The sequence below is a fragment of the Phocoena sinus genome, chromosome 3, assembly GCF_008692025.1.
Source record: "Phocoena sinus isolate mPhoSin1 chromosome 3, mPhoSin1.pri, whole genome shotgun sequence".
NCBI classification, from domain to species: domain Eukaryota; kingdom Metazoa; phylum Chordata; class Mammalia; order Artiodactyla; family Phocoenidae; genus Phocoena; species Phocoena sinus.
In genome coordinates, this window is record NC_045765.1 from 55582918 (window position 1) to 55600048 (window position 17131).

General features: G+C 41.3%; 1 protein-coding gene across 1 annotated transcript in view; it reads right to left on the reverse strand.

The window, feature by feature from the left end:
* The window catches only part of UBE2D2 (ubiquitin conjugating enzyme E2 D2), a 59781-nt gene extending 45982 nt beyond the window's left edge, over positions 1-13799 (reverse strand). The window contains exon 1 of the mRNA XM_032626470.1: positions 13330-13799. Within this exon, the coding sequence (XP_032482361.1) occupies positions 13330-13353 (24 nt within the window). The 5' untranslated portion in view covers positions 13354-13799. The remainder of the gene's footprint in view (positions 1-13329) is intronic.
* Positions 13800-17131: the final 3332 nt, after the last annotated feature.

The following is a 17131-nucleotide window of genomic DNA, read 5'->3' on the forward strand; positions in this document are numbered from 1 at the left end:
ATGCTGCGGAGCAACTAGGCCCGTGAGCCACAACTACTGAGCCTGCGCGTCTGGAGCTTATGCTCCGCAACAAGAGAGGCCGCAACAGTGAGAGGCCCGCGCACTGCGATGAAGAGTGGCCCCTGCTCGCCGCAACTAGAGAAAGCCCACACACAGAAACGAAGACCCAGCACAGCCAAAAATAAATAAATAAATAAAATTTTTAAAAAGTAAAAGGAGTGCCACACTGGTGGTCCTACCTCACACTCCCAGATTAGATCAAGTCATGTTCATGATCCAATGCCAATACATTGTTACCTTCAAGTTGTTCTTCAAAGTCTGAACAATCTTCTTATAACCTTGTATTAATGGTGCATGTGACCTCATACAATTTAATTTTCATATCAAGTTATAGGTTCAACAATAGAGGAACTGAAATAAGACTTAGATATACTGAAAAAAAATATTGCATAAGCATGTTTTGAGATTGTCACTGTAAGTTTAAACAAATTTTTACTCATTAGAGATTTGCCCTGTAGTGATAAAAATAAATGGTATAACTATTTCTCTTTGAAAGGAATTCAAATTTCTGTTTTAAACCAATTTAATCAGTGTTTTAAACATGTGGGCAATGATTTCAAGTCAGCCTTGAAATGGATATAAATATCATGGCAATTCACAATTTTAAAAAGAGCTCACAAGCATGTATGATATACTCCTGGTAAGCTCAATTACTTCAAAGTGGATTTTATTACTTCTAGTCAACAAAAGTGAAACACAATGCTTAAAGTATAAATAACCTTTCAATGGACAGGAATCTAGCCTACTACTTAACTCAGTGATGATATAGTATTGCCTTGATGTAATAGGTAAAGTAGGGGAGGTTTCACAAGTAATTCCCCATTACTTACAACAATGTACCTTTATCAAAACATGAATATTTCTAAATATATGCAAAGATCCCAAGCTCATAAATTACCAAAAGAAGCCACGGCTCCTGACTAAACTTTAACACTGAAGCTAAATTAGGTAGGTCTGAATCTTAAACTGGATAGTAAGTACCTAGGTGTTGGTCACATCAGTATCTAAAACTTTCTGTAGACATAAAAATACTTCATAATAAAAGATTAAGTTTCGGGACTTTAAATTATGGTTCTTTCCAACTATTTCTAAGAATGGAGACTAGTTTATACAGGTTACTAGTATAATTATCAAAATTGTCTCATAATAATAACACTAAACTAAAATTATGGTTTTAGTTTTTTCCAAAAATGGGCTATAGAAAATGCCATATTCCCTAACTGGGAAAAGTGCATGTGGTCACAATCACTAGATTGATTTTTCCATATGTGCTTTAAGTAACAATTAGCATTATTACTTTAAACAGTTTTTAATCTAAATATTTATGTCAAACAAGTCCTATATTTTAATTTGTTTTTTAAAATACTGAGGCTATCCACAGGGGAATGGGCATGACCAGTGCAGGATGTCCAAGATAGGACAGAGTTAAGAAGGGCACCCCTAGGAGAGACGGGGACAAAGAATCGTATCTATGCAGGTGGGCCACAGCAATGGGAAGTTGATTATACACAGGGGAATTGATCAAATGAGTAAATACATTAACGGAAGCCAGGTTTTTCACTGTAAGAAAAGGACTCCCAATTTTGAAAGGAAAAAATACAGGGTGAACCCTATGGTACTGGACTGGAATTAGAGGCACTGGTGTGAACTCATGGTTTTTGATATATATAGAGAAAAGTAAATCTATACATACACATATTCCCCTAGCTACATCCACTGATTACACTGAGAAAGCCTGGAAACAGTGAGATTCCAAAAGCAATGAGCATACCTAGCATCCAGATCTTGGTTTCTAAATACCATTCACCACTAAAAAGACCAAGGGATCCTTGGAAAAATAGATGATAAATGAGCTAGAGCAAGGAAAATAGAAGAAAATGCAGGAAACATCTTTTTGTGCCAGAACTTAAAGAAGTGCTCAAATGATGGGGAAAAAAGCAAATTGGGGACAATTTGAGGATTAAAGTAAATAATAATAAATTATTAAAACCCACATGAATAAAATAGGAAATCATGAGTCCATACAAATATAAACTTTAAAATGAGTAAGTTAAAATTTTTGAGTAACAGTGTGGCACCCAGACTCCAGGTTGGCTCCCAACGATCCTGAACTCCTAGTATTCACACCCTTGTGCAGTCTTCCCTGCCACACTGTACCAGGGGTAATCTGTGAGGCCAACAGAACATGGCAGAAGTGATGGTATGCCTGTCAGTTCTGAGATTAGGTTATAAAAGATACTACAGGCTTTCACTTGGATGCTCTATCTCTCTTAGATCACTCTGAGGGAACCCAGATGCTTTGTCTTAAGCACACTCAGGCAGCTCTGAGTCGGAGAAACCCACGTGGGGAGGAAATGAGTCTGTAAGTCCAGCAACCCACAAGGAACTGAGATCTGCCAACAACCACGGAGTGAGTTTGGAAGGAGATCCTCTAGTCTTCAGAGTACTGCAACCCTCGGCAACAGTTTGGCTGCAACCTCAAAAAAGACCCTGAGGGCTTCCCTGGTGTCACAGTGGTTGGGAGTCCGCCTGCCGGTGCAGGGGACGCGGGTTCGTGCCCCAGTCCGGGAGGATCCCACATGCCGTGGAGCTGCTGGGCCCGTGGGTCATGGCCGCTGGGCCTGTGCGTCCGGAGCCTGTGCTCCGCGACGGGAGAGGTCACAACAGTGAGAGGCCCACGCGTACCGCAAAAAAAAAAAAAAGAAGACGACCCTGAGCCAGAACCACCCAGCTTTTAGCCATTCTTAGATTCCCAATCTTCAGAATCTATGTGATAATAAATGTTTATTGTTCTAAGCAGCTAAGTTTTAGGGTATTTCCTTATGCAGCAATAGATAAAGAGTAAAAAAAGAAGAAGTACATATATTCAAAGCATCTCCATACAAATTATCTACTCATTATAAAAGGAAAAAGAGTAACTTTACAGTATGAAACCTGGTAGGTATCACCTTAATCAAGTGATGGAAGTGAAAATTCTCAGTAATGGGTCAAACTGAAATTGTATACCACCTGACAGGATGGAATGAAAAGAATCCAACCAAAATCATGTACCACTTGATAGGATGTAGAGACAGACATAGCATTGCTTCTGTGACATTCCTGCCAAAGATGCATGACCTAAATCTAATCACAAGGAAATATCAGAAAAACACAAACTGAGAGACATTCTGCAAAATAACTGGACTCTAATCTTTAAAAGTGTCAAGGTCATAAAGCAACTATACTTTAATTTAAAAAAAGTGTTGAGGTCATGAAGCAAAGGAAAGACTAAGGAATTAAAGAAAACTAGAGATAGATAACTAAATGCAACAAGTAACTACAGACTGGATTCTTTCCTATAAAGGACATTATTGGAACAACTGGCAAAACTTAAATGGAGTCTGATTAGATAGCAGTAGTATCTCAATGGAAATTTCCTAATTTTGATGGTTATACTGCGATTATGTAGCAGAATGTCCATTTTGTAAGAAATACACATTAAAGTATTTGGGGTTGATGAGTCATCATGTTGGCACCTTACTCTGAAATGGTTAAAGAAAAAGATGTTCCAGGTATTGTATTTGCAACTTCCCTGGTAGGTTTGAGATTGTTTCAAAATTTTAGAAAGATAAAAACAAAATCAGAAAAGCCCAACCGTAATTACAGCAGTCACTTTATTAGAATTTGGGGATTAGATGGTATACAGCATTGAATGGTCCCTAAAACGGTATGTGGCACATCTTAATTCCTTGGAACTATAAATGTTACCTTATTTGGAAAAAGGGTCTTTGTAAACATAATTAAATTAAGGATCTTGAGATAAAATCATCTTGGATTACATGGGTGGGCCCTAAGTATAAGATCAAGTGTCCTTATAAGAGATAAAAGAGAAGACCACACACAGAGAAGGTAGTGTGAAGATGAAGGCAGAGACTGAAGTGATGCGGCCACAAACCAAGGAATGCTTACAGTCACCAGAAGCTGGAAGAGGCAAGGAAGGATCCTCCCACAGAGCTTCCAGAGGGAGTGTGGCCCTGAAGGTATGCTGATTTTGGACATTTGGCCTCCAAAACTGTGAGAGAATAGATTTCTGTTGTTTTAAGCCACTCAGTTTTTTGTAATTTATTACAGCAGCCCTATGAAACTAATACAGATGGTATAAATGAGGACATTTAATCTAAAGAAAATCACTCACTCCCATTAGCATACTATTATTTTAAGAAACCTATTTCTAAACTGTTATCACCGCAGCTTCTGTAAAATTCAGCTTTGATTTCAAATGTTTTATCTGCCATACGCCCTTAAGAAGCTGGCAAAGGAGTGCTATCACTTATATAGGCACTGATGTTCTACAAGTGGTGCGGGGACATGCTCAAAGGACAGCAGCAGATACTTCTATTACAAGATTATGTTAAGAGAACTGTTTTCACGTCTAGGCTTACAAAAGTATCACATTTATTGGAAACGTATTAAGATAACAATAGTTAGAACTTTGTTGAAGAAAAATTTGGAACTCAGTCCCTGTTTTCATTTAGAAATATTAGAAAACATCACTTTACAACATCAGGGTATATTTTTTTCCCTTTTCTTTTTTGGTTGGGGTACCAATGAAGGTGAAATGCTAAACAGACACTTAACACTGACACCTAAGATTTCAAGATTCTACCAATTTCATGGGTCAACATTACTGGGCAGTTAAGCCAGTGGTAATTAATATTAAAAACTATCTTTTGGGTTTCCCTGGTGGCACAGTGGTTAAGAATCTGCTTGCCAATGCAGGGGACACAGGTTCGAGCCCTGGTCCAGGAAGATCCCACATGCCGCGGAGCAACTAAGCCCGCATGCCACAACTACTGAGCCTGCGCTCTAGAGCCCACGAGCCACAACTACTGAGCCTGCGTGCCACAACTACTGAAGCCCATGCGCCTAGAGCCCGTGATCGGCAACGAGAAGCCACTGCAATGGGAAGCCCGCGCACCACAACGAAGAGTAGTCCCTGCTCACTGCAACCAGAGAAAGCCCGCGTGCAGCAATGAAGACCCAACGCAGCCAAAAGTAAATAAATTAAATAAGTTTAAAAAAAAACACAAAAAACTATCTTTTACATGGTCCATATTTTCTTTCTACTCATCCCCCACAGGCTTGCAGGGTATGTGACACTATCCTCATTCTATAGGCAAGGAAGCTGAGGCCAAAAAAAAATCAGTGAAGTAACTTGCCTAAGGCCACAGGGTTAGAACATGACTCAGTAGGCATGCTGCTCCAAAATCCTACTATTTTTTTCCACTATACCACTTGCTGTTGACTTTCATTAAATGTTGCTGGCAAAAACTGAATGCCTACTATGCATCAGGTACTGGGAATATAATAAGTAAGACAGGGACTTTGCCCAGAAAAGCTCAGTCTAGAGGGGGTAATAATCAATCATGTCTACACACTAAGAAACAGTTCTACAGCAGAACCCTACTGCCTGCATTACTGGGGCATGTTTCACAGAGAAGCGGTCTGTTGGATCTCCAAGGATGAAGAAAGAATTCAGGAGAGAGTGGGTTGAGAAGGCATAAGGAAAAGCACAAAGACTAAAGGAAAATAATTCTGAGAAAGATCAATTAGAACTGTTTCAATTACACTAATATTTCTCATGAGACACTAATATGTATTATAGGAATAAAAATTGCAATCTTTTTGTCCTAAATTTTATCCACTTTTAATATGTTTTTAAGAAATACTACATATTTCCACGAATTTAAAGCAATAATTTGCCTCAAGAAACTTGCACACCACAAAGCAAATTATATCTGTGTTCCGATGCATAAACAGCATTTAACCATGGGTATTACCTGACTTCAGTGAACTATCCTGTTTATTATCATAATTCAATATATATTTGAGAAGTTATTTAATCAAAGCTTATTGAATACTAAATATTTCTACATTCTCCATGGACTTATAGCTAGAATATGGAAGGGTTTTTTTGGTTTGTTTGTTTTGTTTTGTTTTGCGGTACGCGGGCCTCTCACTGTTGTGGCCTCTCCCGTTGCAGAGCACAGGCTCCAGACGCGCAGGCTCAGTGGCCATGGCTCACAGGCCCAGCTGCTCCGTGGCATGTGGGATCCTCCCGGACTGGGGCATGAACCCGTGTCGCCTGTATTGGCAGGCGGACTCTCAACCACCGCGCCACCAGGGAAGCCCCATGGAAGTTTTAAATGAAAAGCAGAGTCCTTTGATTCTTAAGCCCGAAAAACCAGATTATTTAAAAATAAACATGAGCAAAGCATATACTTTTTATTTTTTAATTAGGTGATCTGTCTGCCCATGAGACAATTAATAATGTTGGTAGTGGCCTAATTGCATGAATATTGCAAAACATGCAGTTTTAATTCTTTCTTTTGTTGTAGTGCACCTGCCTGAAACAAATTTTCACATTATACTATAATGAAAACAATACAGAGTAACACATCATTTTTTTCTTTTGGCCATGCCACACGGCTTGTGGGATCTTAGTTCCCTAACCAGGGATCAAACCCAGGCCCTCAGCAGTAAAGCGTGGAGTCCTAACCACTGGACCGCCAGGGAATTCCCAAGAGTAACACATTTAGTGCAGCACCTGATGAGGATCCCTTTCATTTTCTTAAAATTCTATTCTTTAGGTGTTTGTTACTTTATAGCAAAATGACAATGAATAATGTTTCATCTTAATATATTTTGTTTTTAAGTTAATTTACCTATTTTTGTGCTTGTATATTATATATTATGTTAATTAGCTTACCTAATTGACAGCCATTTGTGCTGTCAATTTTAATCCAAGTGTGCATTATTTCATGAACTTTTGTTTGTATCCATAAATAATATTAGTTTGAAAAGTGTTCTAATAACGTTAGGAAATACTAACGTTATTAGAACACTAGATATGAGAAAGGAGGAGAAAGTTTATCAAAAGTTAAGGGAGGGCTTCCCTGGTGGCGCAGTGGTTGAGAGTCCGCCTGCCGATGCAGGGGACACGGGTTCGCACCCCGGTCTGGGCCGCGGAGCGGCTGGGGCCGTGAGCTATGGCCACTGAACCTGCGCATCCTGGAGCCTGTGCTCCGCAGCGGGAGAGGCCACAACAGTGAGAGGCCCGCGTACCGCAAAAAAAAAAAAAAAAAAAAGTTAAGGGAAATGAGTAATAATGTGAGTATAATCACATTAAGTGTTACAAAACTGAGGTATCCATTGAATTTGGCAATTAAGTAATCATCAGTGACCTTACTGAACAGTCCCAGAACAGTGAACAGACACTATTCTGTCAAGAATTTTGGCACTGAAATGCCAGAGATGGAAGGGATAAAGAGGAGGAAGGAAAGGAATCAGCTCTAGGGGAGAGGAGAGTTTAAAAGTTTTTTTGTTTTTTTTTTAGGATGAGGAAAGTCTTAGACAAGTTTGGATGCTTAGGAGAGTCAGAGAAGAGATTAGAACTAGGAGAGCAGGGACAATTACTAGAGAGCAAGGACCTGGCAAAAAGAATAGGATGAAAAGTAAAAGTTAGCTTGCAGTGGGTAAAGTATAGATTCTTCAGAGACAAAAGGGAAGAAGAGCAATGACTAAGGTATACTTGGAGCAACGGCTGGCTCCATAGTCAAGATCGAATGCATCTGAATCCTGGCTTTTCCTATCATAGCCATATAATCACAGGCAAGTTTGTTTATTTCTCCAAATCTCCATTTTTTCTTCTAACCTGGGGAGAACAGAATTTTCATAGGGTTGTTCAGAAGATTCAGTCATTCTGATACGGAGTGAGTACTCTAAAGATGGTAGCTGTGGTGTTTGGTTTTTCTTTTTCTTTTTAAAGGCCTCAAAGGAAATTTGAAAGAATTCACACAAATTTCTATTTCCTCTACAGAATAGGTAATTGGGTCACCTACTGAGATTAAAACAGAATGTTTAAGGAGACCGGACAGTGATTCTTAGTCTTTTGGAGAGATTAAAAAACCCATTTGACTATGATGAAAGATATATGGAGGACAGAACATCAAAAATTTGCATAGTTTCTTATTTTTCTGCTTTTTGGAATTGAAACCCACCCCCTCCCCCCAAAAAATCTACATAGTTTTAAGGGAATTCATAGACACCTCTCCAACAATAACAAGAGATGTTGAGGAAAAAATATTCTGGTTCCAGGGCATAGTTTAAATATCCAATTGTTCAAACAAAAGAAAAAGTGTGCATCCTCTGGATTTACATACCTAACGACTACCTACGAGTATAGGGCCTGCCAGAAAAGACACTGGGCACAGTCAAAAAACCCAGGTTCTTTATCCAGCCCTAAGTCACATGGCCTTTTCAGACAGTAGCTCTGAGAGGTGATGCAGTGCTAAAATTTTCTGATTCTATTACTTGAAATCTCACTTGACTGTGCAGACAAAAGAACAAATGGTACTTTATTTCCTATGTCATAGTTTAACATGATTTTGAAGGTTAGTCTGGGAACCTAACCACCAAAATTTTATTTCTACAGAAAAAACAAGTGTGCTCCTTCATTTCTGGGATGAGGCTGCAGAGGTTGCTGGCAGCATCAGGCATGAGTCAGGTATTCCTATCCTGGGAACTGCCTAGGATATTTTAGCAGCCCTCTCTCTATGGACTAAAATATCCAAAATTGGGCTTTGTCAAAACTTCCTCCTTGTCAGTCAGCAGTACAGTAATACACACTGGGAGACTTAAAAAAAAAAACCCTAGGTTTATTAAGTTAATGACGGCTGTTTAAATTACATTTAAATAGCAACCCAGAAGAGCCAAATGAAGTTTCTCAATTCAATGAACCTTTGCGAAACAAAGAATCCTTTTCTAAAGGAAAAAATAAAAATCTTCCCTGAGATTTCAAGAAGCTTATCTTTTGGAGTAAGAAGGTATGTCTGGAGCTTCCCTGGTGGCGCAGTGGTTGAGAATCCGCCTGCCAATGCAGGGGACACGGGTTCGAGCCCTGGTCCGGGAAGATCCCACATGCCATGGAGCAACTAAGCTCGTGCACCACAACTACTGAGCCCGTGTACCACAACTATTGAAGCCCGCACACCTAGAGCCCGTGCTCTGCAACGAGAGAAGCCACCACAATGAGAAGCCCACGCACCACAACGAAGAGTAGCCCCCACTCGCCGCAACTAGAGAAAAGCCTGTGCGCAGCAACGAAGACCCAACACAGCCAAATAAATAAATTAATTAATTAAAAGGATGTCTGCTTTCCAAGATAAAACTAATTCAAACAGTCATCTTCTGTCAACCATTTATTATACTGAAGTTCCAAATACTCAAGACTATTTGCTAATTTGTTTCATCATTTTGACTGGAATTCACTGGATCCTTACCTCTGATAAGATTAATGCAATGTATGATATCACACTTCTAGTACAGTATTTTAAAATAATCTTAAAATTAGTACTGTTACAATGTTACAACTCCTTTCCCATATCCTTAAAAATCACCCTTTGGTAACTGGCAATCTTAGACATTTTGAAAGTATGTAGTCTACAGAAAGATGATTCATAACATGAAACAGGATCGCAATGAAGTTAAGAGTTAAGATGTAAACTTCTACCATGGGATCAATGCATCTACTAAATTGGCTTTTCCTATGACTATAACCATATAAAACTTCACCAAAGAAGTTAATTAGAAGTTTACAAAAAACTACTGATACTTAATTGTACCCATTTACATAAAACAATACTTTGACACTTTTAAAAAGACAAAGTATGGTTTAAATGATTTAATCCTTACACTCCTGGTTACTTGCTGAACCTCAATCTTCGATTATTTTTAATTCATATACTAAACTGGTGCCTACCAATCTACAAAAAAGTGTGGTGGTGTCTTTTGGTTTTGTTGTTTTTAATTTGAATTGGCTGCCAAAAATCTGGATTTGTGGCTTCCCTTAAAAAAAAAAAAAATCTGGCAACTTTGGGCACAGATCCTGGCAATAGCAACATTTGGAGGGGGCTGAATAGCAGCTGCCCTATTCTAATAGCACATGCAATTTCTAGCTCCCTCCAATTCTCTTTGCTCACTTTGGTCACCTGCCTAGCCATCAGAGTTTGAAATCTTTACTTTACTGGAAAATTGACTGACTGGGCTTTTCAGGGGCCTTAAGACCTTTAATCATAGAAATACAGTAAATCAAGTGATAGCCCTGGCATTAAAGCTATGTATTCCAAATGTTAACTATAACTAGCACGACACCATTAAAATGTACAAGGCACTATCATTGTTAAGAGCTTTTTAGTATCTTAACTTTGGTCTGTCTTCAATTCTTCAAAGAATCATGATATTCAGCCTTTTACCCTTCCTCAAAATAAAGAAATTAACCTTGTATTTCAATATCATGGCATGCTAAGAGCAACAAAAAGCTTCCTGCATCTGTATAACAAAGGTAAAGAAGAAAAACAGGAAGCAAGTAAAAAAAGGTCTCTGATCAGTCAGACCACACAGTTCACAGAACACATGAAGCCCTCTTCACTCAGAGCCTACTGGATCTTATTTTAGACATAATTTTAATAAGCTCAGTGATCTGGTTTCCCAGCCCACAACAGATGAGACGCAGCCAACTGGAAAAGGGCTGGGGGTGGTGCTGCTAGAGGCAGACACTCAAAGCATCAAAATCAAAGCTGAAGACTGATAATGTCAGCAGAAAACCTCAAAACGTAGCAGGCTGGGGCCATTTGGTGTAGATACGAACAATCCCAAAGGGTCCCAATCCCTGCACACAACTACAATGGATGTTCAAAATGAAACCTCTTTGGTAAACTCTGTTAAAGCATAGGTCAGTTGACCTTAAAGTATATATCAAAATAAAGTCCACCAAAAGCTTTTTCCAAAAAAGTCATGGCATTTAAAGGACTGTCAGATTCACAGAACATTATTTCCCTCTGTCAATGAAACACAAGATACTGAATTCCTAAAGATGCCACATGTCAAAAGTATTTGTTCTTAATAAAATTTTATTAGAACCCAGATGCAGTAGTTCATGATATCTGAAGTTGAGAGGTATTTAAGCAGAACTATTTTCTCAGAGAATAGTAACTGGGAAGGTTCAAGACCAAGATCAGTTATGTAAGCCAAGTATGTCTTTGGGGGATTCCATCGCAGATACATTACTAGGGCTGAGGGTGAGATAGGACTGGTCTTATCCAAGTCTGCATTCAATTTAAAATTGGTGTCATACAAAAAGCTAGGGGAAAAAAATCTCCATTTTGTTTTTACAATCTTATTGACTATGACTAGTATGTACACCAAAAATAAATTTTATTTTTCTAATCCCTGGCAGTCTCAGAAGTTGAGCCATACTTTGAGGATGGCTCTAGGTTATAAACCAGGTGAAAAAAGGTTAATACTGAGTTTTAGAAGTTCAAATTATCATTGTGTACACTTGATTTTCCTTATTAAAATTTTAATAAGGGCATCTTTTAGAGAAAATCTAGAGAACATGTAGTATTCAAAAGAAATCATATTATTGGAGGCAAGGATATTAGAAGATTAAAATGCATGTTTTGAGTGCTATTTCCTTTTCTGAAAAAACCTCCATAACATACATATCAGAGTAGAGATTAAAGGCTACATTTCTTGATATGTAAGTGATCACACATTATACTCACTCTTCTTCAGGTTTTAAAAATAAGGCCACAATCTTCCACACGTATAATCTCAAATTGATAACTTCTCAATTAGTCTTTAAAATCTCATAACTCCTTAAAGCCTTAAAAATGCATATGTATTATTTACTTGGAAGACCTGTCCTCAGTGTGCTCCTGCTCCTTAAATGGTTAAGAGATCTTTGCTTAAAGTTCAAGCTTCTTTTAACAAATAACCTGCTTCATTTTAGTAGATTTACTCTGTCTAAAGTCTGCCCTTTTTCATTTGATAGAAATCAAAGTCAAAAGAAGTTGGTGAGGATCTAACCTAATTTACAGTAACCACTGGGATTAATTCCACATTAAAGGTCTTTGATCAAGAATGAAACAAAGACAAGCTGCTGAGCTGAGGTGTTTAAACTGACCAAACCTGCATTTTCACTGAGTTTAAGGCAAGGTGAAAATTGGTTCTCTTCCCCTTGCATCTCTATCCCATCCTTTAGGATGGATAATCCCAGGATCTACTTCTTACTGGCTAGAGGTTTAACACAGCCTCTCCAAGTAGCCAAGTGAAACACCAAACAAAAATCACCAGTGCCACTTCCCCACTTCTGAGAAGAAGGAAAAAAAGATAGTGAGAGGTAATAGGAGGTTACAATATTAGAGGGAAGGGAAAAAACCCTAAACTTTAAGCTAAGCCCATACTCCAAAGCAATATTAGAAAAACCTCTGTAGAGGCAACTACAAATAAATAAGCCTTCATCCTAAAGGGCAAAGAAATCCTTCCTAATGGAAAAAGGCAGCAAAATACCTCCTACATTAAAAGGATCTCCCTGAACATATCACCTAATTTAAGCGTTAAAATCCGTTTTGCGAAGAGAATGTAAAAGGAAACTTTATGAAATTCTCTCCAGTGGTTTTCAATTTTCAGGTTTCTACCTCTACCCTTGACAATTTAACAGCTTTTCTATTAAATCCATTCCTGCAAACTGAAGTGTCAGTTTCTGACTACATTTGGCAACCTCAAGGAATAAAACGCTTCTCCCTCTACTTCCCTCCTGCCTCATAAAAGTCATGTTTATTTCCTCCTGAACTTCCTACTCTTAACAGTTTCTGGACGAGTTAAGTGGACCGAAGCGTGCAGCCACTAAGAGGCAAGTGAACTCCAGAAATATTTGTGGATCGGACAAAAAGGCTTCCTCAGTCTGCCTGAGATACGGGCCCCAAGCTCAAGTGGTGCTGTGGAGGGAGCCTAGGCAAGTGGGGGTAGGGGTTTTATGGGCAGAGATGGGGCATAGAGCCCTTTCGACCTCCGTCGATGGGGCCGCCCAACGCCCCAGTCCCAGCACCCCCTCCCGGCACGGCTGGACAATGGCCCTCTGGCACAGCAGTCCCAGGCCGGGGAGAGGCCCTGGGACTCCATACCACGCGGGGCCTAGAGAGGAGGCCGGGAAGGAACGCTGAGCCGGCGAACATACCTCCGGCCTAAGCGCGGGCAGCGCGCCCGGGCCTCCGTGGGCGCCATCACTGGGAGTGGGGTGTGAAGGCAGCCCGGCCGGGGCATCGCCGGCAGCCGGGTCCAAAGAAGCTGCGAGCCCGGCGGAGGCGACGGCGGGAAGTGCAGGCCGCAGCCTGCTCAGCCGACCCACCCGGCAGCCCGACCCGCCAAAGCCGACCTTTGGCAGCTTACCTTGTGGATTCTCTTCAGAGCCATCGTGGGAGGCAGGTGGAGGCGGCCCCCGGGGCGGGAACAGGGGCAGGGGAGGGACGGGGAAGGGACGAGGGGGCGCGAGGCCGCCTCGGTGATCGCGGGTCGGCCGGAGAAGATGGGGAGTTCCGGAGCGCGGGTCCGGCAGGACGGACTTGGGGCCGTGGCCCACTCGGCTCCTGAGCCTGCCGCAGGGGTCACCGCATCACCCGGCGGCGGCCCCTTTATGCGCTGCCGCCCGAGCCGCCGCCGCCGCCACCGCGGTAGCTGCCTCTTCCTTCTAGGCTCAGGGCCGCCTCCTCAGCCGCCGCGGATCCCTCCGCCAGGGAGCAGAAGCCCAGGCCTCGGGCTCGGCCGGCGCCTCTGGGTCGGACGGTCGGAGGTACGGCTTGCTGCAGGTGGACCGAGGGACGCGCGGGCGGGCGGCGCCGCCGGGGTGGGGCAGGCGGAGCGCGGGGTGGGCCCAGGCCGAGGGGCAGGTCGGGAGAGCGGGGATTGGCGGGCCGGGAAGGGAGGGCTGGGCCGCGCCGGCGGCGGAGGGATACGGGCCGCCCCTGTGAGTACCTTACGCGCTGTAGCCGTCGCCGCCACGGCCGCCGAGACGATGACGCCGCGAAGCTCAAGGAGGAGATCTCGCGAGACCTGTGGTGCGGGTCGCAGAAGCTCGCTCGCTCGCTCGCTCGCTCGCTACGACCGATGAGTCCCTTACTTGTTTGTGGTCCCTCATTCGCGTGACATCTGAGATCAATAAACGATAAAAGCGAATGTTTTTCAGATCACCCGACCATCCCCAGAGCATAGACGGACCCGGGAAGAGCACTTAGGTCCATTGCAATGTTCCTGAAGGAGGAAGGGACTTGTCCAAGGTCATACAGCTCCACAGTGGCAAAGCTGGGACTTCCCTGAAGTCGAGAGTTTCGTCAGATCCCTCCCTGGAAGCCGCGTGGCAACAGCCTGGGCACCTGCGGGAATGTGGTTGTACAAGCACGCCGCAGGCAGCCCTGAGATGGTGTTTCCGACAAACGCCTCAGCTGAGAGACAGTTTGAATGTCTCAGTCACTGACATGTCAGAAGTGCTCTGCTTGGTAAATTGTTACAAATAGGCACTGTAGCTGTTACCTCAGGGAGAAAAACAAAAAAACCAAAAAACTTGCAAAACGTGTGCTCCAGTAATTAAAACCAACCTTGCGTTCAAATCACCATCAAAAGCAAGGTTAGAAAACCTATTCTGGGGTTGTTTTTAGAAGATGGAGGCAAAAAGCTAGTTCATTGAGCAACTACTCTGTGTCGAACCCTGCACCAGGACTAGTGAAATATAAGGCTCACTGGTTTTATAAGGCCTGGGCTGGGAGGTGCTTTTTACCTGTCTGGAGACACTGGGAACACGGAATAGTAAGGAATATTTTCTTGGGAGGTGATGCCCACATTCTCAAGTCTCCCCCAAGGTTTTCTGATTCTAAATCTGTTCTTTCCTCTGTCTGGAAGGGACCTTGAAGATCATTGATTAAGAGAGGAGAAACTGGAGTCCCTAAGGAAAAGAATCTTGCCAAAAGTCACACAATAGATAAGCAGCAAAACTTGTACTGCCTCATCTACTGAGTAGAGGCTGGACCCATAGGGCAGGGCCACCATGGACCCAGTGAGTCAAAGGAGGGAAAAGCTGTGTCCAGTCGCCCAAGATGCACAGGTTTTAGGTTGAAGGTGAAGAGGAAGAGTCCAAAGTCCTAAATCTTTTCTTCCTGAGAACTGTGATGGGAGAGGTACAAAAATGCCCATTGGTCAGATTTTTAAAAATTTTTCTTCAGCAATAACTTTTTTGTATTAAAAAGTAATATATATTTGTTGCAAGAAATACAGATAAGTAAAAGGAAGGAAATAAAAGTCAACCATACTCCCATCATCCAATGATTAACCATTTTTGGCATTTGGCTTATGTCCTTTCAGTGTTTTTCCATTATATATATATACATATTTTTCTTTGAAAATGTAGGGTCATGCCATTATACTATTTGGTAATCTACCTTTTTAAAAAAAATTTATGTACTTAAGGTGTACAGCATGTTGATTTGATATACATAAACATAGTGTTATGATTACTACATCTCTATCTCATTTTTTGTGTGTGTGGTGAAAGCACCTGAAATTTTTGATAATTTACTTTTAAAATAAACAATATATGGTGAATTTTCCTGTGTCAAGACATATGTCTACTATATTTTAATGGCTACATATTCAATCATATAAATGTACCATATTTAATTGTCACATTTTGGGGGATATGTAAGTTGTTTCCAATTTTTACCATTAAAAATATTGCTATAAAAAAAAATATATATATATATATATTGCTATAGGGCTTCCCTGGTGGTGAAGAATCTGCCTGCCAATGCAAGGGACACGGTTTTGAGCCCTGGGCCGGGAAGATCACACATGCCGCAGAGCAACTAAGCCCGTGTGCCACAACTACTGAGCCTCTGCTCCAGATCCCATGAGCCACAACTACTGAGCCCATGTGCCACAACTACGGAAGCCCACGCGCCTAGAGCCTGTGCTCCGCAACAAAAGAAGCCACTGCAATGAGAAGCCTGCGCACCACAATGAAGAGTAGCCCCCGCTCGCCGCAACTAGAGAAAGCCCGGGCGCAGCAACGAAGATCCAATGCAGCCATAGATAAATAAATAAAATTAATAAATTTAAAAAATATATATTGCTATAGTGAAAAAAATATATTGCTATAGTGGATATTCTGTAGTTGATCTTTGTACAACTGTAAGAGGGCTTTTTGGTATAAATTCCTAAGAATGAAATTGCTATATCAAAGACTGATCAGATTTTTGCATCTATGTTCATGAGGGATAAGGGTTTATAATTTTCTTTTTTTGTAATATCTCTGTCAACTTTTCATATCAACGTTATTCTGGCCTCATAAAATAAATTGGAGGGCTTCCCTGGTGGCGCAGTGGTTGAGAGTCTGCCTGCCGATGCAAGGGACACAGATTCATGCCCCGGTTTAGGAAGATCCCACATGCCGCGGAGCGGGTAGGCCCGTGAGCCATGGCCGCTGAGCCTGCGCGTCCGGAGCTTGTGCTCCGCAACGGGAGAGGTGACAACAGTGAAAGGCCCGCGTACCGCAAAAAAAAATAAAATAAAAAACAAAATAAAAATAAATTGGAAAGTGTTCCTCCTCTATGTTCTGCGTGAGTATGTATAGGATTGGTTTTTTCTTCATTAAATATTGGATAGAATTCTCCAGTGAAGCCATCTGACCCTGGAGTTTTCTTTGCAGAAAGAGTTTGATAATAAACTTAATTTCTTTCATATGTATGTGTCCATTATGATAAGTTGTGTTTTTCAAGGAATTTGTACATTTCATTTAGGTCATCCAATTTATTAGAATAAAGTTACTCATAATATCTTATTTTTCCTCTACTATATGTAGCATCTATAATGGGATCCCCAGGGACTTCCCTGGTGGTCCAGTGGTTAAGAATCTCCCTTCCAATGTAGGGGACGCAGGTTCCATCCCTGGTTGCAGAACTAAGATCCCACATGCCCTGGGTCCACAATGAGGGAGAAGACCGTGTGCCACAACAAAAGATCCCACATGCCATAATGAAGATCCCGTGTGCTGCAACTAAGACCCGATGCAGCCAAATTAATTAATTAATTAAATTAAAATATATATATATATAATGGTGTTCCTTTTTTATGCCTGATGTTGGTTATTTGTGTTTTCTCTATTTTTGCTAGGGATTTATCAATATTTTAAAAATATATGCCTATT